At 36.4% G+C, this 18,389-nt stretch overlaps 1 protein-coding gene across 2 annotated transcripts in view; it reads right to left on the reverse strand.

Annotated features, from left to right (window-relative positions):
• The window catches only part of LOC126844919 (papilin), a 52,886-nt gene that overhangs the window by 6,869 nt on the left and 27,628 nt on the right, over positions 1–18,389 (reverse strand). Inside the window, exons 3-36 of one of the 2 annotated variants that reach the window (XM_050583403.1) lie at positions 14,310–14,515; positions 13,820–13,880; positions 13,640–13,722; positions 13,409–13,559; positions 12,356–12,479; positions 12,138–12,218; positions 11,878–12,050; positions 10,742–10,877; positions 9,546–9,739; positions 9,207–9,353; positions 8,935–9,114; positions 8,689–8,859; positions 8,436–8,618; positions 8,233–8,374; positions 8,059–8,174; positions 7,066–7,990; positions 6,797–6,940; positions 6,472–6,718; positions 6,214–6,389; positions 5,764–5,937; positions 5,542–5,694; positions 5,078–5,479; positions 4,817–4,993; positions 4,096–4,272; positions 3,852–4,031; positions 2,864–3,034; positions 2,569–2,784; positions 2,086–2,256; positions 1,743–2,008; positions 1,544–1,676; positions 1,127–1,429; positions 858–1,046; positions 653–783; positions 12–162 (exon numbers count right to left, since the gene is read on the reverse strand). In XM_050583403.1, coding sequence (XP_050439360.1) covers positions 12–162; positions 653–783; positions 858–1,046; positions 1,127–1,429; positions 1,544–1,676; positions 1,743–2,008; positions 2,086–2,256; positions 2,569–2,784; positions 2,864–3,034; positions 3,852–4,031; positions 4,096–4,272; positions 4,817–4,993; positions 5,078–5,479; positions 5,542–5,694; positions 5,764–5,937; positions 6,214–6,389; positions 6,472–6,718; positions 6,797–6,940; positions 7,066–7,990; positions 8,059–8,174; positions 8,233–8,374; positions 8,436–8,618; positions 8,689–8,859; positions 8,935–9,114; positions 9,207–9,353; positions 9,546–9,739; positions 10,742–10,877; positions 11,878–12,050; positions 12,138–12,218; positions 12,356–12,479; positions 13,409–13,559; positions 13,640–13,722; positions 13,820–13,880; positions 14,310–14,515 — 6,634 coding nt within the window. The remainder of the gene's footprint in view (positions 1–11; positions 163–652; positions 784–857; positions 1,047–1,126; positions 1,430–1,543; positions 1,677–1,742; positions 2,009–2,085; positions 2,257–2,568; positions 2,785–2,863; positions 3,035–3,851; positions 4,032–4,095; positions 4,273–4,816; positions 4,994–5,077; positions 5,480–5,541; positions 5,695–5,763; positions 5,938–6,213; positions 6,390–6,471; positions 6,719–6,796; positions 6,941–7,065; positions 7,991–8,058; positions 8,175–8,232; positions 8,375–8,435; positions 8,619–8,688; positions 8,860–8,934; positions 9,115–9,206; positions 9,354–9,545; positions 9,740–10,741; positions 10,878–11,877; positions 12,051–12,137; positions 12,219–12,355; positions 12,480–13,408; positions 13,560–13,639; positions 13,723–13,819; positions 13,881–14,309; positions 14,516–18,389) is intronic. The other variant, XM_050583404.1, reaches the window with a different exon arrangement.

Raw genomic sequence — 18,389 nt, forward strand, 5'->3', positions numbered from 1 at the left:
GAACCACATACCTTTGACGGTCAAGTAAACTTCTTTCCTGATGGGATCGCCAATTCCGTTTGTGGCTATGCAAATGTACAAACCAGAGTCGTATCTGTACAAACCGATTATTTGCAGCGTGCCGTCGGACGAAAGCTTATAACGACCTCCAGTTCCGTCAATCTGATCAAACAAAATCATATTATATCTATATATACAGCACAGTATGTGGATGCTTCCCGACTTCTTTCATATTCAGCAATTTTGCTAATCCCCTGGGATTATTGAGACCAAAAAAGTAACTCCAGATGAGGATGAGGAAGAAATCTGAACTGTGTATGGACCTATCTAGAAAAACTTGGGTCAGACTCAACCGTATACGCACAGGACAAGGAAGGTGCAATACCAACTAATTATAGTCGAGAGTCAATATTATAGCGAGGCTAGAGATGAAGACTAGAAACAAGTGTTGGTCCTTGAAAAGGGAGAGTGTGAGCAAAATGCTAATAAGATTGACATATGCTAAATGAGGGTAATGAAGAATTAATGACCTAGTAATGACCAACAGAGAAATCAGATGGAGAATATTAGGATAGTTAACCCAAAATGTTTATGGGAAAATATGTAAATACTATGCAAAGTGTGTTATTTTAACTGAGACTAATTATCTTACCAACGTCGTGTTCTTCTGCCAAACGATTGTGGGCGTAGGGTTACCCACCACCAAACATTTGAGGGATGCGTAGTTACCTTCTTCTGCTTCGACTTTGGTGTCGGCAACGTCTACAATTTGCGGTGGTGATGCTGTGAGATAAGAAATACACAAGATTAACACTTGAATGGTCGACCACCACAGCTCTGTTCGTGAATTTACTGACCTTTTTCCTGGGAAGCAATGACCGGAACAGGCGTGCTCGTCTGGTTGACCGGTAGTGGTCGCAAGCAGAATGTTCCACAACCGTTGTAGCAGCACTTGTCGTCTCCTATACAGTCCGCATCGGTTTTACACTGTTCGGCGCAGTCACTCTGATAAACCGCCAACTGTGGGCATTCTCCAGGTTTGAACACTACAAGCGAATTAATGAAATATTAGCTATTCAGAGGTTAACTCACAGTCTGGTGCAAATCACACCGTACAAGTACTTACCGGGTCTGCACGTGGGCTTATACTTGGAATCTCCGTTCTCAGATGTAAACACGTCTACTATACACTGGTAGTCGGGTGGGCATACCGATTTTTGGTCGGCCCCTGGCAAACAAGGGTTGTAACAGCGGCAGTCTTCGCAACCAATCGCGTTCACCCAATGCTCCAGCCCGTAAGGACATTGAGCAGCCGCCTCCTCCGTCAACTGTTTGCACCGCACTCGACCTGCCTCGCATATGTCCGTCACCATCGCCGGTTCTTCGGTTACTTTAGGAGGTATGCGCACATCGACGTCAATTTGATTTGCTAGAAAAAACGTTTAGCAATAAGCACAGTTGCTATTGATGTAGCACACTTTTCAAATTATTCTAGTCTGCACAACGATGACAGGATAGTATCAAATGGAGGTTATGCACTTACCACTGTCAATGTACGGCTGACAGGTTCTCTCGCAGACATCGGCCGACTCAAAGCGGTTGGCGTTGCCTTCGCAGCCTCCAAAGATGAACGTCTCGCAACGTCTCGAAGACGATTTGAAGTACCACATCTCGACCTGTAAGTGGAACAATAATTAACAACATACTATACTCAAGTCGTTCACTCGACCTAGTATACTCACTGTTTGAAGACACGGGCCGGGGTCCAGTGAGAAAAGACAAGCGTCGCTAGGTCGAGACGGAACGACGGCTGACTGCGAGACGGTCGTGGCACTCGTGGGATTGCGCACACATCGACCTTCACAAGACTGGCGATCGTTGAATCGATTCGTGTTACCTTGACATCCGCCGTATCTAAACTGGAAACACCTGTCGCTGCTTCGGTCGTAATACCACTGTCTGAAGTCTCCTCTGCACGGTCCTTCCACTTTCGGTAATATGCAAATGTCTAAAAGGCAAATTACCGTGCAAGTCAATGCTGTCAAATATTAAGCTTAATATAAATAACTCCTAGGTACCAAATACCTTGCGCGTCGAAACACTGTTTTTCACAATCTTGTTTCGTTTCGAAACGGTTCTCGTTGCCCCCACAGCCGCCATACATAAACTGTTTGCACACTCCATCCTGACTGTCGTAGAAGTACTTCGGTGTCCCGTTAGTGCAGTTGCCGCGGTCTTGATACAAGAAACATTTGTCTGCAAAGCAACACAATTTTAAATGTATCCAAATGTTTTGAATCTGTCTCCAACCATCTCGACATTCATTCAATTTAAATTTAATTATTTTGTTTTTGAACAAGCATAGGTATATTCAATCATCGAGGAAAATAATCCCAGAGATTCGAATAGCATAAAACGACGGACACAATAAATGGCATCCACCCACTGTATTAAATTATCACTCGCCGATGACTAAAACGTATTCCCTTGCTGTATTCAATCCCCCGTTAATTCTTTAGTTATAATTTTTAAATATTTTTATATTTTAACATTTATGCTATCACCAACCTTTTGAAAACCCAGCAGGAGGTAAAGTCGTCAAACGGCTACTGCTGCCGGTACACTGTCGTTCGCAAGCGTACTCGGAGACAAAATTATTTTCATTACCACCGCAACCTCCATAGTAGAATTGTCTACAACGCTCTTCCAAAGCGTCAAAGTACCAACGACTGGTGTAGTTATGACATTCGCCGACCAGAGCCGGTAGCTTGCAAGTGTCGAGTTCTGAAAACCGATCACGGTAATTAATTTTGCTGCGTTTGGTAGATGCTAAACGTCGTTCAGACATGAAGATTTGGCTTACTTCGCCTTGGCGGGCACTTAGTTTCGCAAGATTCTTGCGTTTCATAGCTGTTAGCGTTCCCACCACAACCGGTGAAATAGAAGGGTTTACATGCATTTTCGTTATTATCAAAATACCACCGTGGAATTTTCTTGTCACAACTACCACGAGCCGCAGTCATCAAACATTCTTCTAAACATGCACCAAAACCCAAACAAGCGTTTATGCGTGTTAATAGCGTGCGAACTTATACTTAACGTTCGCTAATAAAATTAAAATGTTAATTAACTCCAAACAATTTGATCTAGTATCACAATAACCGATTTACACACGTGTTATATAGGTATGTATTATATATTATTGTCACCAATCGCCGATTACAGGTGCGGGGTGCCTAATTAAAGTCCACCTGTTATGTTGGGTGCAGAAATACATTAGGTATGTGATTGCTGTATTTTAATTTATTTTCGATACCTTTTAGGGATTGTTTCGAATAACATTTTGCAGCACAAGTACGAAACGTTAAAAACCTATTTTTGTTTCCACCACAACCTCCGTACGAGAATTTCTTACAAGTGGTATTTTCCGCACTATAATACCAATACACATCAGACCCGTTACACGGTCCAGAGTCTTTGGGCAGTGTGCAAGTATCTGCTTCTAAACAAACAACGTGTACATTATAAAAACGATCACGAGATTCTTAGAAGAAATTATTAACGAAAACGGCGGCGTTTGATCGGGGAACGCGTCAAACGGTACCTACTGTGGCCTATTCGGCACCTTGGCAATAATCAATAGCATGTTTTTTACTCATGCAGAACACAAAAAACATATTAGATATATTATATTCACTCAGTTCCACTGAACATTGTCAAGCATATGTTCCGTGAAACTGGTCAATAGCGTATGCGCACTACTGCTATAAAAATCTATTCAGCACAATCATTAATGTTTAGGTACACTACTATGCATTGAAATAAGGGTCGACCACTAGGCCGGCGCATACCTTGTGTTTTTAACGGACTTATGCACTTGTGTGCACATGATTCTTTAGACATGAAATTATTCTTATTTCCTTTGCATCCGCCGTAGTTGAACTCTGAACAAGTCCTAGTCGTTTTGTCGTAAAACCATCGCGTGTAGTTGCCCTGGCACGGCCCCGTCGTAAGGGGCTGCTCGCAAGCATCTGAACGGTCGAAAAGTCAAACAAACATCATTATTTAGACCACTATGACTCAATTAGTACTTACCCAAAGTATCGGGAATGACGCAAATGTGTTCGCATTCCTCGCGAGTCTGGAACTTGTTGTTGTTGCCGAGACAGCCACCATAGATGAACTGAGCGCACTGTTTGCGGTCGCTATCATAATACCAAGTAGGATAGTATCCTTCACAAGGCCCCACGCTCTTCGGCAGGTAGCACACGTCTATAAAATTCATTTAGCAACAATTTTTAAAGGACAAAATAATAAGCGTTAACACGTTCATGGACACTCATAATTTTTGAAATTTCCAATACTGAATAGTTCGCCCAATAGTCGAGTTTCCTTTATCATCTGACACCATTGAAAAGATTATTGCTATAGCTGTAATACCATAACATGAATTTTTCATATTACTACTATAGCACTAATGCCACCAAAATGTCAAAATATCCTATTACTGCTATAGCAGTAATGTCCGTCAATGTGTTAACTCTTCCAAGCCTTTCTGTTCGATAGTATCGTTTTTCCCATTTCTTCTATAAGCTACCACTTCGTAATTACGATAACGCTTATCTCATTTGGTACTTCTGTCATTAGTTTCCAAAACATTTAACTTTACTCCTTACTCCCTATATGCTACTCCCAACAATTCTACCCCTGTAATCATCCTTCATCCTATCCGAACGACTTGTGTTTCCTTTGTTAGATTTAGCAAAACTGGGCTCAAAAAAAGCTTCGATCATAATCATTTTTTATAGCGTCTTACCTCGTCCGGTGGGTTCGACACAAACGGCTTTGCATTCTTCTTGGGTTTTGAAGCGATTGTTGTTACCGTTACATCCACCATACCAGAACCTAGAACAACCGCCGTACTCTGTGTCGAAGAACCATTTGACAGTGAACTCGGAACAGCTGCCGCGGTCTTTAGGTTCCTTACAGTTAGCTAAAAATTGATCGATCCGATTTAATTTAAAATCTATTCTAGACATCAAAAAAAACTTGCTAAAACTATACCGTGACTACTTACCTCCCGGCACTGCCGGTTTAGCTGAACATCCTTCGAAGTTCTCGCCCCGCGCTTCCGTGACGCCGTCCAAACAACAACCGAACCTGGAAGCCTCGCAGCTACAGTTTTTAGATGCGTCCTGAGCCGGTGTCTTGTTATCGCCACAACATCCAAACTGTGAGTTTTCACATCCGCAACCTTGCAAATTCGGACCCATCGCTCTAGACACACCATCCGGACAGCAACCAAACTGATAAGTGTGACACGGGCATCCTTGGTACTGAGGACCGGAGGCGGGGGTGAATTTATCGGGACAACACTTGTGTTCGGTGTACTGACAACCGCATCCATCGTTGTTTGGTCCTCTAGCGGTAGTTGTGTTATCCGGACAACAACCGAAGGGAGTGTATGTACAGCCGCATCCTGTAAGCGAGCAAATGATTTATTCAAATCAATGATAAGTATCAAGTCCGAGCATTTATTACCTTGCAAGTTGGGCCCGTCGGCCGATACAATGTTATCCGGACAGCAACCGTATTGAGTATCCAAACAGCATCCTTCCTTATTAGGTCCATGCGCGGCGGTACTGTTATCGTCGCAACATCCAAATGTTGTATTCGCGCATGCTGGCAAGCAATCTGAAAATATCAATACTCATCAGCCGATTGTTGAGTTGGTTCTATAAATAGTAAAAATGTTTGCATTACCAGTGTCATTTCCATTCAACGTGCAGTTATCGAAATCAACGCCTACGCAACCTTCCAAGTTGTTTCCTGTTGCAGAAGTTACTCCGTCAAGACAACAACCGTATTCGGATGATTGGCAAGAATCGTAATTTAATTCGGTAGTAGACGAAACCGGCATGAAACCATCAGTTGTCACTGGGAAACCAATTATTATTTGACTTTAAATCACTTAATATAACAAGTTTTAGAATAAACATATTATTTTTTTTTTAAGTGGATCTATTCTAGAAAAATACATTAAATATTTGTAACACGTGCTTGATGTCTTTGACAATTTTACAAGTGATAAAACCAGTAATGAGTTTAAAAATTACTATAATTTCAAAATGCAACACGACTGTGAATTCGAGCTAATGTAAAAATAGACAATTAGGGTAGATTAGGACATTCTACTGTTTAAGTTCTACTCACTGTTATCCTGACAACCCTCGAAGTTTGGTCCCGAGGCTGCGGTAACGTTATCCGCACAACAACCGAATTTGGTTTCCGAACATGTATCACACTCTCCAGATCCTTCAGCACACTCGTAACATCCTTGGAAACTAGGTCCAGTGGCTGGTGTTATTCCGTTTGGACAGCAACCAAATCTGTCCAAGTCAAAAAATTATTTTACAGGCCTTTAACACCATAAAAACTAGTATATTATTTATACTAATAATGATAAATTACTGTGAAGTCTGGCAGCCGATTTCAAGAGCTTCCGTGGTGGTTATCACAGGGACGGTGGTCAATTCAACAGGGCATCCTTCGTTGTCATTACCCTGAGAAATACTAAAACCGTCTGGACAACATCCGTACAAAGTCTCGTTACACATAGACGGAGGACATCCTTCGTTGTCGGGTCCGCTTGCTGGCGATACTTCGTCCGGGCAACATCCATATTCCATGTCTTTACACGTATGTACTTCGGCACAACCTGAGTCGTTGAAATCGTCAGTAAATAATCTTTAATTGTTTAAATGAGTTTATCTTATTAACTTAAAAAAATCTTTACCTGAACTAAACGGCCCTTTGGCTGGTGTTTTGCCGTCGAAACAACACCCGAACTCAGACTTCTCGCAAGCTCTGCTCTTTTTCTTTTTACACTTACGTTTCGAATCGTTCAATTTACGAATTAACGGGTTTACATTAGGCGTACCTGTTTTTTATGGTGTATTGGAGTTATAATAATACTATTAGTGAACTATTATCAAGGACCTAACATTATTTATAATTAATAACGTTAAGCCATACCTATATATTATTATATTCGGTTGAAATTACCTTTTTTGGTCGTCGTGCTAGTGGCTTGGCTGGTGGAAGATAACAAATCTGTAGACGATTGTGTGAGATCAGTGGAACCCGTTGGTTGGTCTGTAGTGGACGACATAGGCTCGGTCGAAGAAAGAGATGAAAGTTCTGGACTCGAAGATGACGCCGGCGAAGAAGACGACAGTGGACTCGACATGGAACTCGATTCGGTTTCCAGAGTACTGTCGGATTCGGAACTACTAAACGATTGGACTGTGGTAACCATAGAAGATGTGGACTCTGCGGAAGTCTCAGTATTGGAAGTTGTGTCCACAGCATCGCTGCTGCTGGTCTCTGTAACCTCTACCGTTGTATTTGTGTAGGTTTCTGTGGTAGTTGTGAGCACCGGTGGATACGTGACATTCAAGCTAGTCAATTCGGTAGAACTAGTAGAACTGATTTCGGTGGATGACATATCAGTGGACGAAACATCGGTAGACGACATGTCCGTAGACGACAGCTCAGTAGACGGCAGGTCCGTAGACGACATGTCCGTAGACGACATGTCCGTAGACGACATATCCGTAGACGACATGTCCGTAGACGACATATCGGTGGTTGAATAATCAGTTGAAGACGATATTACGTCGGATGGTAAAGTGGTCGGTGACGATTTATCGAATTTCAATACGACATCCGGCAATGCTTCTCTCTTAGGTCGTTTGGGCTTAGCCTTGGTGGTTCCAGAGGGTTTGCTTGCTTTCGGTTTGGCTGTTGTCTTTGGTGTAAAGGTAGTGGTTTTAGGTGTTACCGTGGTCGTCGTCGATTCTTCGGTAGTTGTTGTAACTGTCATTTCTTCTTGCGTTGTGGTTTCGACTGCAGCAACAGTAGTTTCTTTTATGTCTGTGACAGTTTCAGGAGGACTGTCAGTTTCAGTCGAGTACGGTATAGTGGTAACCTATTACAAACATATGGTTTTCACATCAGTAGATTCTAAATATTAATTTTATCTTATTAACGGATTACCTCGCTGTCCAGGTCGATGGCAAATGGAGTGACAGTGATCATTTCGTCTTCGCATTCGTCGTCCGACGTATCTTCTTCGGAAATCGGCTTTTTCGATTCTACCGGCAAGATTTGATCTATAAAAAGAGAAAGGTTGTATTAAAATTTGATTTTATTGTAAATCCACCAAACTACCTTCTCCGCACGGTTTGTCGTTACACGAGTCGCTGGCATACAAAATGGTATCCTCGTTACACTGTTTGGCAGTCACGGTTTTATTACCGATTATGCAGAACACTTGCCTGCTCTTCTCACCCGAGCCACATGGTTTGGTACACTACAAAAAAAGAGGCATAAAGATAAGGGCAATTAGGAAAGACCTCATCACTATTACTCACCGCACTCCAAGGTCCCGAGAACCATTCTCCCTTGCAAGTCTCTTTTCCGGTACAGTTTTTAGTGTCTTCGTACCTTTTGTTAGGATCGCATTTGGCTACGTCGACTTTTTTTATTGTCTCCCCGACGAGAGTGCCGCAAAATACCTTGCGAACCTGTACACCCGTGCTGCACTTGGAAGAACACTAAAAACACCACATGCAAAAGCTTACGTTTAGGTCACGTTACGCATAAATCAAATTTTGGCAAACTTACTTCGCTCCACTGAGTGGCGTACCACTGAAATTCGCAAGCGTCCGACGGTGTACAATTTCTTGACGTTTCTGGATACTTTGACTGTTTGCAAAATTTGGAGTCATATTGTTTGCCCTTTGAGTTTGCGCACACCACTTGTCTTGTTTCAACGTCCAAGTTACAATCGCCGCACTGAGCGAATAAACATAGAAAATGTTCGAAAATTCAGTATACATAAAGATTCAAGAGTAAACATCATAATCTTACCCCCGACCACGTAGATATCACCCAATCGACGCCTTCGCAAGGGCGAAGCTCGCACGGCTTTTCTGTCTCGGGCTTTTCGCTATCGCAGTCGCTGTCGTTGAGTACATTGATTTTTTTATCCACTTTTCTGTAACATGTCACTTTTCTTGTCTGCTTTCCCGGACCACACAGTTGATCGCACTAAAACAACATTAACGTTATTAAATCTGTAAATGTGTTTCCTAAACATTAATTCGCATTATGTGTCGTTTTCCAGATATCTAAAAACTTACAGATTTCCACGGGTCAGTGTGCCAAAGCGGACATTCTAGGCCAACGTTACAAGGCTGTGTGATTTCTGGTTTTTTTCCATCATACTGTTCACAATAGGCGCTGTCTATGGGCAAGTCAACGCCGCTAACTCGCCGCACACATTTGATCTAAACATAAATAATAAAAAATATGCTTATTATTCCATTATTATAACAGTCCTCTAGCCTAACGTAGTTATTAAAATGCATTACTGAAATTTAGAGTAGTGCAAACCGTAATAATAAATTACGGTTCATCGCTTAGCATAAGGTACAATTAAAAAAATTAAAAAATGATTGAAAAATGTATCTCGTGCGTACGTCTCTTGTTTGAGTTCCGTTGTTTCCACATTTGTGTGTACACTCCGACCAACTGGTTGGTGACCACTTAGGTGGACAGGGTTCCATTGAACAAGATTGGGTACTCAATGGTTCCAAAGCAGGATCGCAAAGTTCTGAGGGTGCAGATGTCGAGTCGTTCTTTTGAGCACACCAAACATTTCTTGTTCTTGTTCCTGTTTACATAGTTGAGATTTAGAATAGATTGTTTTATACACTTAACAACTGTAGGTAATTAACAGATAGTATCCAAAACTTTCAATGTACCTACTTAAATATATAGTGATAACAAATGAATAATGTCATAGATGTTTTACTTAACCCATCGTGTCCATATCTTAACCCAAAATAATATTAACTAAAACTAGACAAGTCGAGGTACAAGATATTTACACCGTCAAGTCTAATGACTTATATCACTTATTGAGTCTGCTAAAAACTAAGTATTCCGTATTTCATACCTAACCTAACATATTATGAATGCATGTTTGTATGGAAAACGAACGTGAAAATTTCAAATATCTGTGTGCAATAAATTTGGCTGTGCATCTCAGAAAAAAATTCATACAAGCGAATTATAAAGAGTAATACTATTCATTGGTTGGATTTGAGTTCTATGTGATACATTATATTGTGTTATTTAGAGTTTTTAATCAAATATTTACTTAAACAAATAAAATGTATTTCCAAATTCGTTTTTTTTGTGCCAATAAAATAATCGAATAGTTACAATTATTATGTTTAAATAAATAATGTTAATTTTTCATTGAAAAAAAGGTATTTAAATAAAAAATCAGGAGTTTTTCTGTAAATTATCAGTAAAATGTGCACGGTTAGCTTGCCATGGTAATTTTTATATCTAAAACTCACATCAGTGTTTATAGTAGTTTAAGTATGTGTTGTGTTTTTACTGTTATTATTAACTAGAAAACTGTCACTTAGGGCAAAAGTATACGGCAAACCCGGGGCGGCGTTCACTATAATTTATTTTCAGTCAAATACAATTAACGCGTTTGGTATAAGGAAAACCTTAAAACTAAGCTTGCCGTACAGTAACCATCATGTCTAGAGGTTATTTTGTTTCAAAAAAAAAAAAAATATATATATATATATAATAATAATAATGGTTTTTTGACATTGGGCATTAGGAATTATAAATCATAAAAATGTCTTTTTACCTCCGCCACAGCTCGTGTTACATTCGGTGAATTCGCTGTACATCCAGCTGTAACCTCTGGACAGGGTTTGTCTTACAGCGTCGGTCGGAATGCTGTATTCATATTCGATGCCAGGATTCGATTCTTGGTACAGCAGCTATAGAAAGAGGATAATCATCAATTACTTTAATAATAATATAAGTATTCGAAGCGCCACCGGTATTATTGCTGCTAAATAGCACAAAAACAAAACGTTTGCATCGGACAGTAGCCAGTAGGTACCTAATTAAATATGCAATACCCAAATTGTTTTCTAGGCAAAAGTATACTACTATCGTCCGAAAAAACCTATAAGTTATTATATTCGGCGAAATTGAACTGCAGCGCCTTTTACTACTTTTAAACAAGCCGAATAAAAATATAGTTAACATTTATCTATAGTAGCAATAATATATATTTTGGAGTAGAATAAGTCTATAAATATAATGAAAGATTATTCTGGCTTATGCCTAAAAAAACAATGCTTTAAACATGCCCTGGAGCATTTTAAATACTCATCATGTCTTACAACTTAAGTCTTAGTTTTTAAATAATATATTATTAAGTTATTACTAGTTCAAGCGAAGCTGAGAATAAATATTGATTTTTTTTTTATAATCAACAGATTTTAATTCAAGTGTTTTATTAAAATAAAAGTAATATAAAACCAAAACTGTTTTATATATAAAAAAAAATTGTTATCAATGTTTGATTTTTAGTTTTAAGATATTTTATAGTCTTATATTGAAAAATAAATAAATAAAATAAGTGTCATAAATTTAAAAAATGGGAAACAATTTTTTTTTATATTTTGTATTTTAAATTTTAAAATATTTTGTATTCAACATTTCAGATGCTACAACTTAGGCGTGGGACCAATACCACAATGCTGAGTTGCACAAAAATGTATTGGTTCCATAAACCTTGTTTGGACTAATCACAGTGTTCTAATGAAGGTTTATGGAACTAATAAAGTTTTGTGCAACCCAGCATTGTGGTATTGGTAGTAATGTGAAAACACTCCCCTCTCCGGAGCTGGAGATTTGGCGAAAAAAAGGTATTTTTTTATTGTCTATTCCTGCTGAGGAGACAGTGTTGTTTAACCAAACTTGACTTACGACAATGAAAATAGCCTCCGTGATTGGCCCCAACGCTGTTATAATCTCGGGAGTGTACAAAGTTCTTTTTTTTCTCTCATAATGAAACACGGTACCGCAGAATTGCAAACTCCTAGGATAATCGATTTTCCAATTACCGTTCAGGTAATAGTGTCCGGTTACATTTCTGATGGCTAGATACCAAACGAAAAATAGTAATTATTTCTTATCTTGAATATTAGTAAACTATCATTGAAAATTCTGTTTTTTCTTAAACGTACCCAAATAATTGTTGGACGGTTGAATTTCTCTGACTCTGATATTGGTAGCACCCGCGGGAATCAACAATATATCCGTGTATCCTTTAAAAAATCATTAAGGGATTGAATTAAATCATAATAAAAACGTATAATGTTGCAACGGTGATACAATGAGTTGATTTTAAATTTTGTTTCTTTTTACAATTTTATCTATTTGCTTGTTTAACTGAAATGCTTACCATACTGCAAGTCGTTCATGTCCAAAACACCTCGGACTGTATTGCAATTTGTGCCGTCGCCTCCACAATTACGGCATCGGTCTTCCCTGATCGGAGAACCGAGGACATTGTCGCATCCGACAGGCTAAAATTGAAAAATTTATACTTACATAAATATGTTTCATAATTGGGGGTCAATTCAAAAATTGACCAAACACTTTTTAGTGAGATCAAAATCTATCCCATTAAAATATTGTTTCATTCTTTTATCGATTCATTTAATCGTTTACCCGATTTGTAAATTACTTTAAAAATAATTAAGTGATTTTTTTTTAGTTATTTGCCATGTATCAAGATAGTAACATGCATTATGAAAACTAGTTGACGAAAAAAAACATTTTAAAGAGACCGAGTAGCTTAAGAAGGGATACGACTAAAATAGTTAAACTTTATAAAATACTTGTTGACATAAATCACTTATGAATTTATTTAATCGTTAAATAGACTTATTGACTCGTTTAATCGAGTTGTTTAGTCTTTCACAACAAATTTTTGGGACAAGGAGTCCACATTTAAAATACCGAAACAGGAATCCTAAGGTTAATCCTAGTAATTACCCTTCAACAACAGACATTATTCTTATTACTTACTTGTAAATACTCAATAGTTAACTCATTAGGTGGGGACAATCTATGGTTTAACTACAACGTAATCGAGAACCATTTATCAGCTTTTTTAGTGCTTTTAGTATTGTAGTCGAATTATTATTTATTTATTTCTATAAATTGAACAATACTACAGCACTATAATCTATTGTAAAATCTAGTTTAATAAACACGGTAAAATAAAAAAGTTACAGTTATGCAACATGTCCCCGTTAGCAAAAAACCTGATGAAAACACGATGGCTATAGAACAAAAAACCTTTAAAAAATTATAAGGTGAAGAACTGCTTGAGTGAAGCCAAATCTCAGAGGCCTAAGTTTACTATGAAAATCTATCTATATCGATGGACTTTGGCCTTCCCAAAATAAAAACTATGGAACCGCTCCTGTAATCAAAGCATCGAACCTACCATGCATTTGCCTTCGACGCAAACATCCAATCTCTCTTCGTCGCATGTTGTGCCATCTATCACCTTGTTTCTGTGTCTGTAGTAAAACCGTTCGCCTTTAGGCATACAATTGAGTTCGCATTTGTTCGGCGCTTTAGTATACGGTATCCATCTGTACACACAAGGCAAAATATATTTATCAAAAATAATTGCCAACCGAGTCACATCAAATGATGCGGTCGCCAAACTCACTCGTATGTCGATCCTTCGAATGGAACGCGATTGAACGCTGAACATTGTTCGAGGCGGAAATCCAAACTGCCCCGCGGACACCGCTAAAACACATTTGTATATTTAGGACAGCGTTAAATACAGTATAATCCCAGAAAAGCGTCTCTGGAATTGGATTGGTGTAAAATAGAAAATACTCACTTGAGTATTACACGAGTAGTATCGTTTCGATGGGCCTGTACATTCTTCGGTACCATCTGGCCTAAAAAACAAATGAAAAATCATTGTATTTAGGTAGGTCAAAGGTTTTAAAAAAATTATAACTGAAAATAACAAGTGACATAAAAAAAAAAACCACTTTAATATAAATCCGTAAATGGTAAAACAATATGTATACATCAAAATAAATGTTATTAGGGTTTTGGTTTACCTAAATAAAAAAGAAGAAGATTAACTACAGATTATTGAAGAAAAAAATTGCAATTTATAGGTAGGTACACAAGGTTTTCCAAAAAATTATAGCATGTCATATTTTAATACAATACAATCGTTTTTAAGCTTTCCTTTATTTTTTATAGAGACTGCACTTTTTATGGAGCGCTATACTTAAAGGAGAACGACTTCCTAGTACAATATTTGTAGAGTTGTTGGATAATACAATTTGGGCCATTTGACAGGAAATCTGACCAACCTGTATGTTAAACACCGTCTAGTTTGGTAAGCGACTCCTCCGCCGCAACTCCGGGAACATTGACTATCGTCTGACCAAGGAGTCCATTCGCCATATCCTTCAGGACCGCCTCCTTCAAGGTACACGTGGTACTCGGGTATGAATCCGGAACTGCTAAACGTAGCGTTCCACTGTTGTCTTTTGTGTCTGCCATGTCGGAGGCGATGCTACAATAAATAAACCCAAAAATTATATAAAATAAAACAAACTATACAAACGCAAAAAAAAAAAAAATAGAAAAACTAAATTTACAACAAATTATTGATAATATACAGGTAATTTAAATTTTATGTTATTTAGCATTTATTTCGATGAAATACTCAAAATAGGTAAAAAAGAGCAAGTATAAATATGTTTATATATTACATAATCTACAACATACTACAACTGGTCTATAACCAGTTTTAGAAAATTACTTTTTAAGTTAATAAAGTTTAAAATTTAGAAAGGAAGGTCCTAAAGCGATAGAGTAATGCGCACAAATAAAATAAAACTACACTCCACTATTTTTCTCATGACTGGTTATCGACTAGTCAACATTTTCAGAAAATTATTCTTAATTTAAAAATAATAATTAAATATATAAATAATGATTTAAGTTTCAAACGACGATAGAGCTCTGTAAAATACTAAAAAAAGGTATTTTTATAATATTGCAGATCATGAAGTATAAAAACATATTTGTAATTGGTAATTTTTTCCTATTTTGAGTATGTCAACGAATATCTGCTAAGTATCATAACATTTAAATTTTGAATGACCCTGTATTATTTTTAACAATGATATATTTGTAAATTGTTGTTACTATTCAATAATAGTCATCACTTCGAGCTTAAACCCTGTCCATACTAAGTTGAAACACTTAGCAACTTACTGTGTTGCTGTATATTGCTTCATATTTGTTTAATAAATGTTACCTTAGTGTGGGCTCGGTGTAACACAAAACCAATATTATGTACAGAACAAATGATTTGAACACATCGTATTTTGTTCAGAAAAACAGTTATTAATTATATGCATAGTGTCACATACATATACAAAACTCTAACAATAACTAATAAAAATTTGAATTAGAGGTTTTCTTTAAAAAACAATTTTCTAGCTTTCATTTTTTTTCCTTACATTTAGAAATGAATTTAACTAAAACATTTTTTTGCTTTCATAATTGATAAACATACAAGAAGAACACAGTTTTTTGTTTTTCTTAATGTTAAAATTAAAAACTAGATGCTATATTTATTTGCATTCAGATACATTTTTATGCAACTGATTTTAGAATTATTTATAAGGGGTAGTGTTTTTTAATGAATATTTCTCTTTTTTCACGACCTTAAGATTTGTATCGAACTGTTATTTACTAAAAAATATATAACTTTAATAAATAACTAATACAATTAAATAAATTACAATAAAGACTTGTCCCCTCACCGATCCCACTGTGCTCCGTGTCAGTATGTCTTATGAAAATCTTAAGCGTTTTTCTAAATAAATATTTAATTAGTTAATTGTTAAATTACTATTGGACTGTGGCTATTAGGTAAAACAAATAACAAAGTGTAGGTGCGCAAAAAAAATGAACTTTGGAAAATATGTTTTCAAACAAACGTTAAACGGGCAACATATTTTTAGAAAGTCTCATTTCTTTAACTGGACCGTCGATTTAACATTATTTTTATTCGTGTATTAAGAAAGATCAGTACTTGTACAGTACGATGTTTTCTCACGAATACGTCAATGAATACACTACACGTATCACATGAATATATTTTTTTTAACAAATAAATAATCGAATAACTCGGTTGGGTAATAATATTATAATGGCCGGTACCTCAACCGCGGCGAATACCCACTGGGGGATTTAATTACTTATTAAAAAGTACATACACGGTGGATGATATTGAAACGGCCCCAGCGGCAGCTTGGGATGTAATAACTGATTTAATGCACTCATATATACAGATATAAATATAATGTACCATAGGCAACAAGTAATATACCTATATGCATGTATCATGGGCGGATAGAATCGAGGAGGTGATTAATGGAGTGTTAAAAATAAAGCCAAGACATGTCACGGAATGGGCGCTTCTCACGATCTCCCTAATCATCAGCGACGGTCGTGGCGGACTGTGGTAAAATATGGCGAGCAAAATAATGTAAAATACCGAAGAAACGTCGATTCCGATACCGATTACAACGCATAATATTCTGGTTAGGTTAAGTATACCGTACCTATACAGGTAGATAAGAAAACAACCACCGCCGGATGTGTGTGTGTAACTTTTATACGGGCCCGGCGTGTGAATCACGGATTTCTTAAAGAGTGGCTGTGTATGTGTGTGGATATGTTAATAAAAAAACTTGTCTAAGAGGAATTGATATTTATCTATGATGATATGCGTGTATGCGCTTTTGTGTGTACACGGTCAATAGTGTTCCAACGATGAGGCCGAGGTTGACAAAGCTTTATCCAAACAATAAATCAAACACTTTAAAAATGGGCGGTTTCGATAGTTTAGTAGTTAAAAAAAATAAATGAATGATCAATAAAGGTATACATGATTAGTTCATGATGGCACTGCCGAACAATTCTATTTATTATTTAATTTTAAAGTCTTTCGCACACAAAGTCACCTAAACTAAGTGTGTAAACTATAAAAGCTTTTAGACGTGGGAAATAATGTTAGATAGTCTACAAAAATCAAAAATGTTTACCAAAATGTATATTTTATTATGAACTGTCATATTTTAAAATAAAAATAGAATAGAACCCCACCAACTGAAATAGGATAAATTATTTTCAATTGAATATTGATAATTACCCATTATTATTTTTTTACAACTTTTTCAACAATTTTAATAAATATCTCTTTAGAGCCAGAAATAAATAAAGAAAAATAAAATGTAATTTTGAATAGGCCAAAAAACTAATAGTTGTATTTTGTTTAATCTTCTTAAAACTAATTATACAATTTTATTTTAAAAATCGAATTTGCATTAACCCCATTTTTTTTTAAATGCATGCTTGACCTTAAATGTGATACATACAAAAAAAAACTAAATTATAATTATATTTATTTTTTGCCGTTAAAAGTGAAAATACTGGCAAAAGCAAATGAAGCTCCATTTACCAGGGACTCATACATCGACGTCAATCCACCCGCAATTCGTTTGCGACAAGGCGGCAACAGTTGTGTTTCTCATGGACTCCTAATACCGCTGAAATGTATTTACAAAGGGTGCTTTGTAAAATAACAATTGCTACCTTCAATAATATTTGTCTTGCAAAATCTAATATAGGTAATAATAATTTTACAAATTTACGACTAATTAAATGTATTGCAAAAATGTTTTAGTATGAAAATCATTTAATATGAATACACAATATTATTTTTTAGGTAACGTTAAATGTATTTCATTAGTAATAATGTTTTTCCCACTTCGTTTATATTCAAGATCGTCGTAAAAATATTTGTATTTTTATATTTTTAATTTTTGATATATAACATTTTATATAAAATCTAAAAAAATATATCAACGTAAAATAATTTTTTTTTTCTGTGTAGTTTGTTAACCTAATAGTTAGGCAGTCTGCTATATTAATTAAATTAAGTTGTTTCTCTCTTTTTAATATTACTTGATTAACTATGAAAAGTTCCAAATATACATAGAAAATCAATGGGTTGAAGCTTTAATTAAATGCATAGCTGGAAGTACTTATTTTGAAACTGCGTTTTCAGTTTTGTATTAAAATAAAAAAAAGTTGTAATTAAAAACAGAAATTGTTTCTCTCAATATTGCTTGTCGATAAGTAATTTCACGGCATCACAACAATCATATTGTTGTACATTACATATTTTAATCAGAACCTGTGATTAAACAAAATGCACCAAAAGAAAATTGCAGCTGTGATGAATTAAAAAAAAAAAAATTATTTTTATTTTTAATATGCATATTTTATTAAGATATAATTGCAAAATTTGCAATTATATAAATTGCATCATAGAAATTGTGCTCTCTGTGCAAATATCACAGGTAATA

Source organism: Adelges cooleyi, unplaced genomic scaffold (assembly GCF_023614345.1).
Source record: "Adelges cooleyi isolate 19-005CV unplaced genomic scaffold, UGA_ACOO_1.1 ACOO_flye_CR_arks_rails_tigmint_CR_PRNA_651, whole genome shotgun sequence".
In the NCBI taxonomy this organism is placed as follows: domain Eukaryota; kingdom Metazoa; phylum Arthropoda; class Insecta; order Hemiptera; family Adelgidae; genus Adelges; species Adelges cooleyi.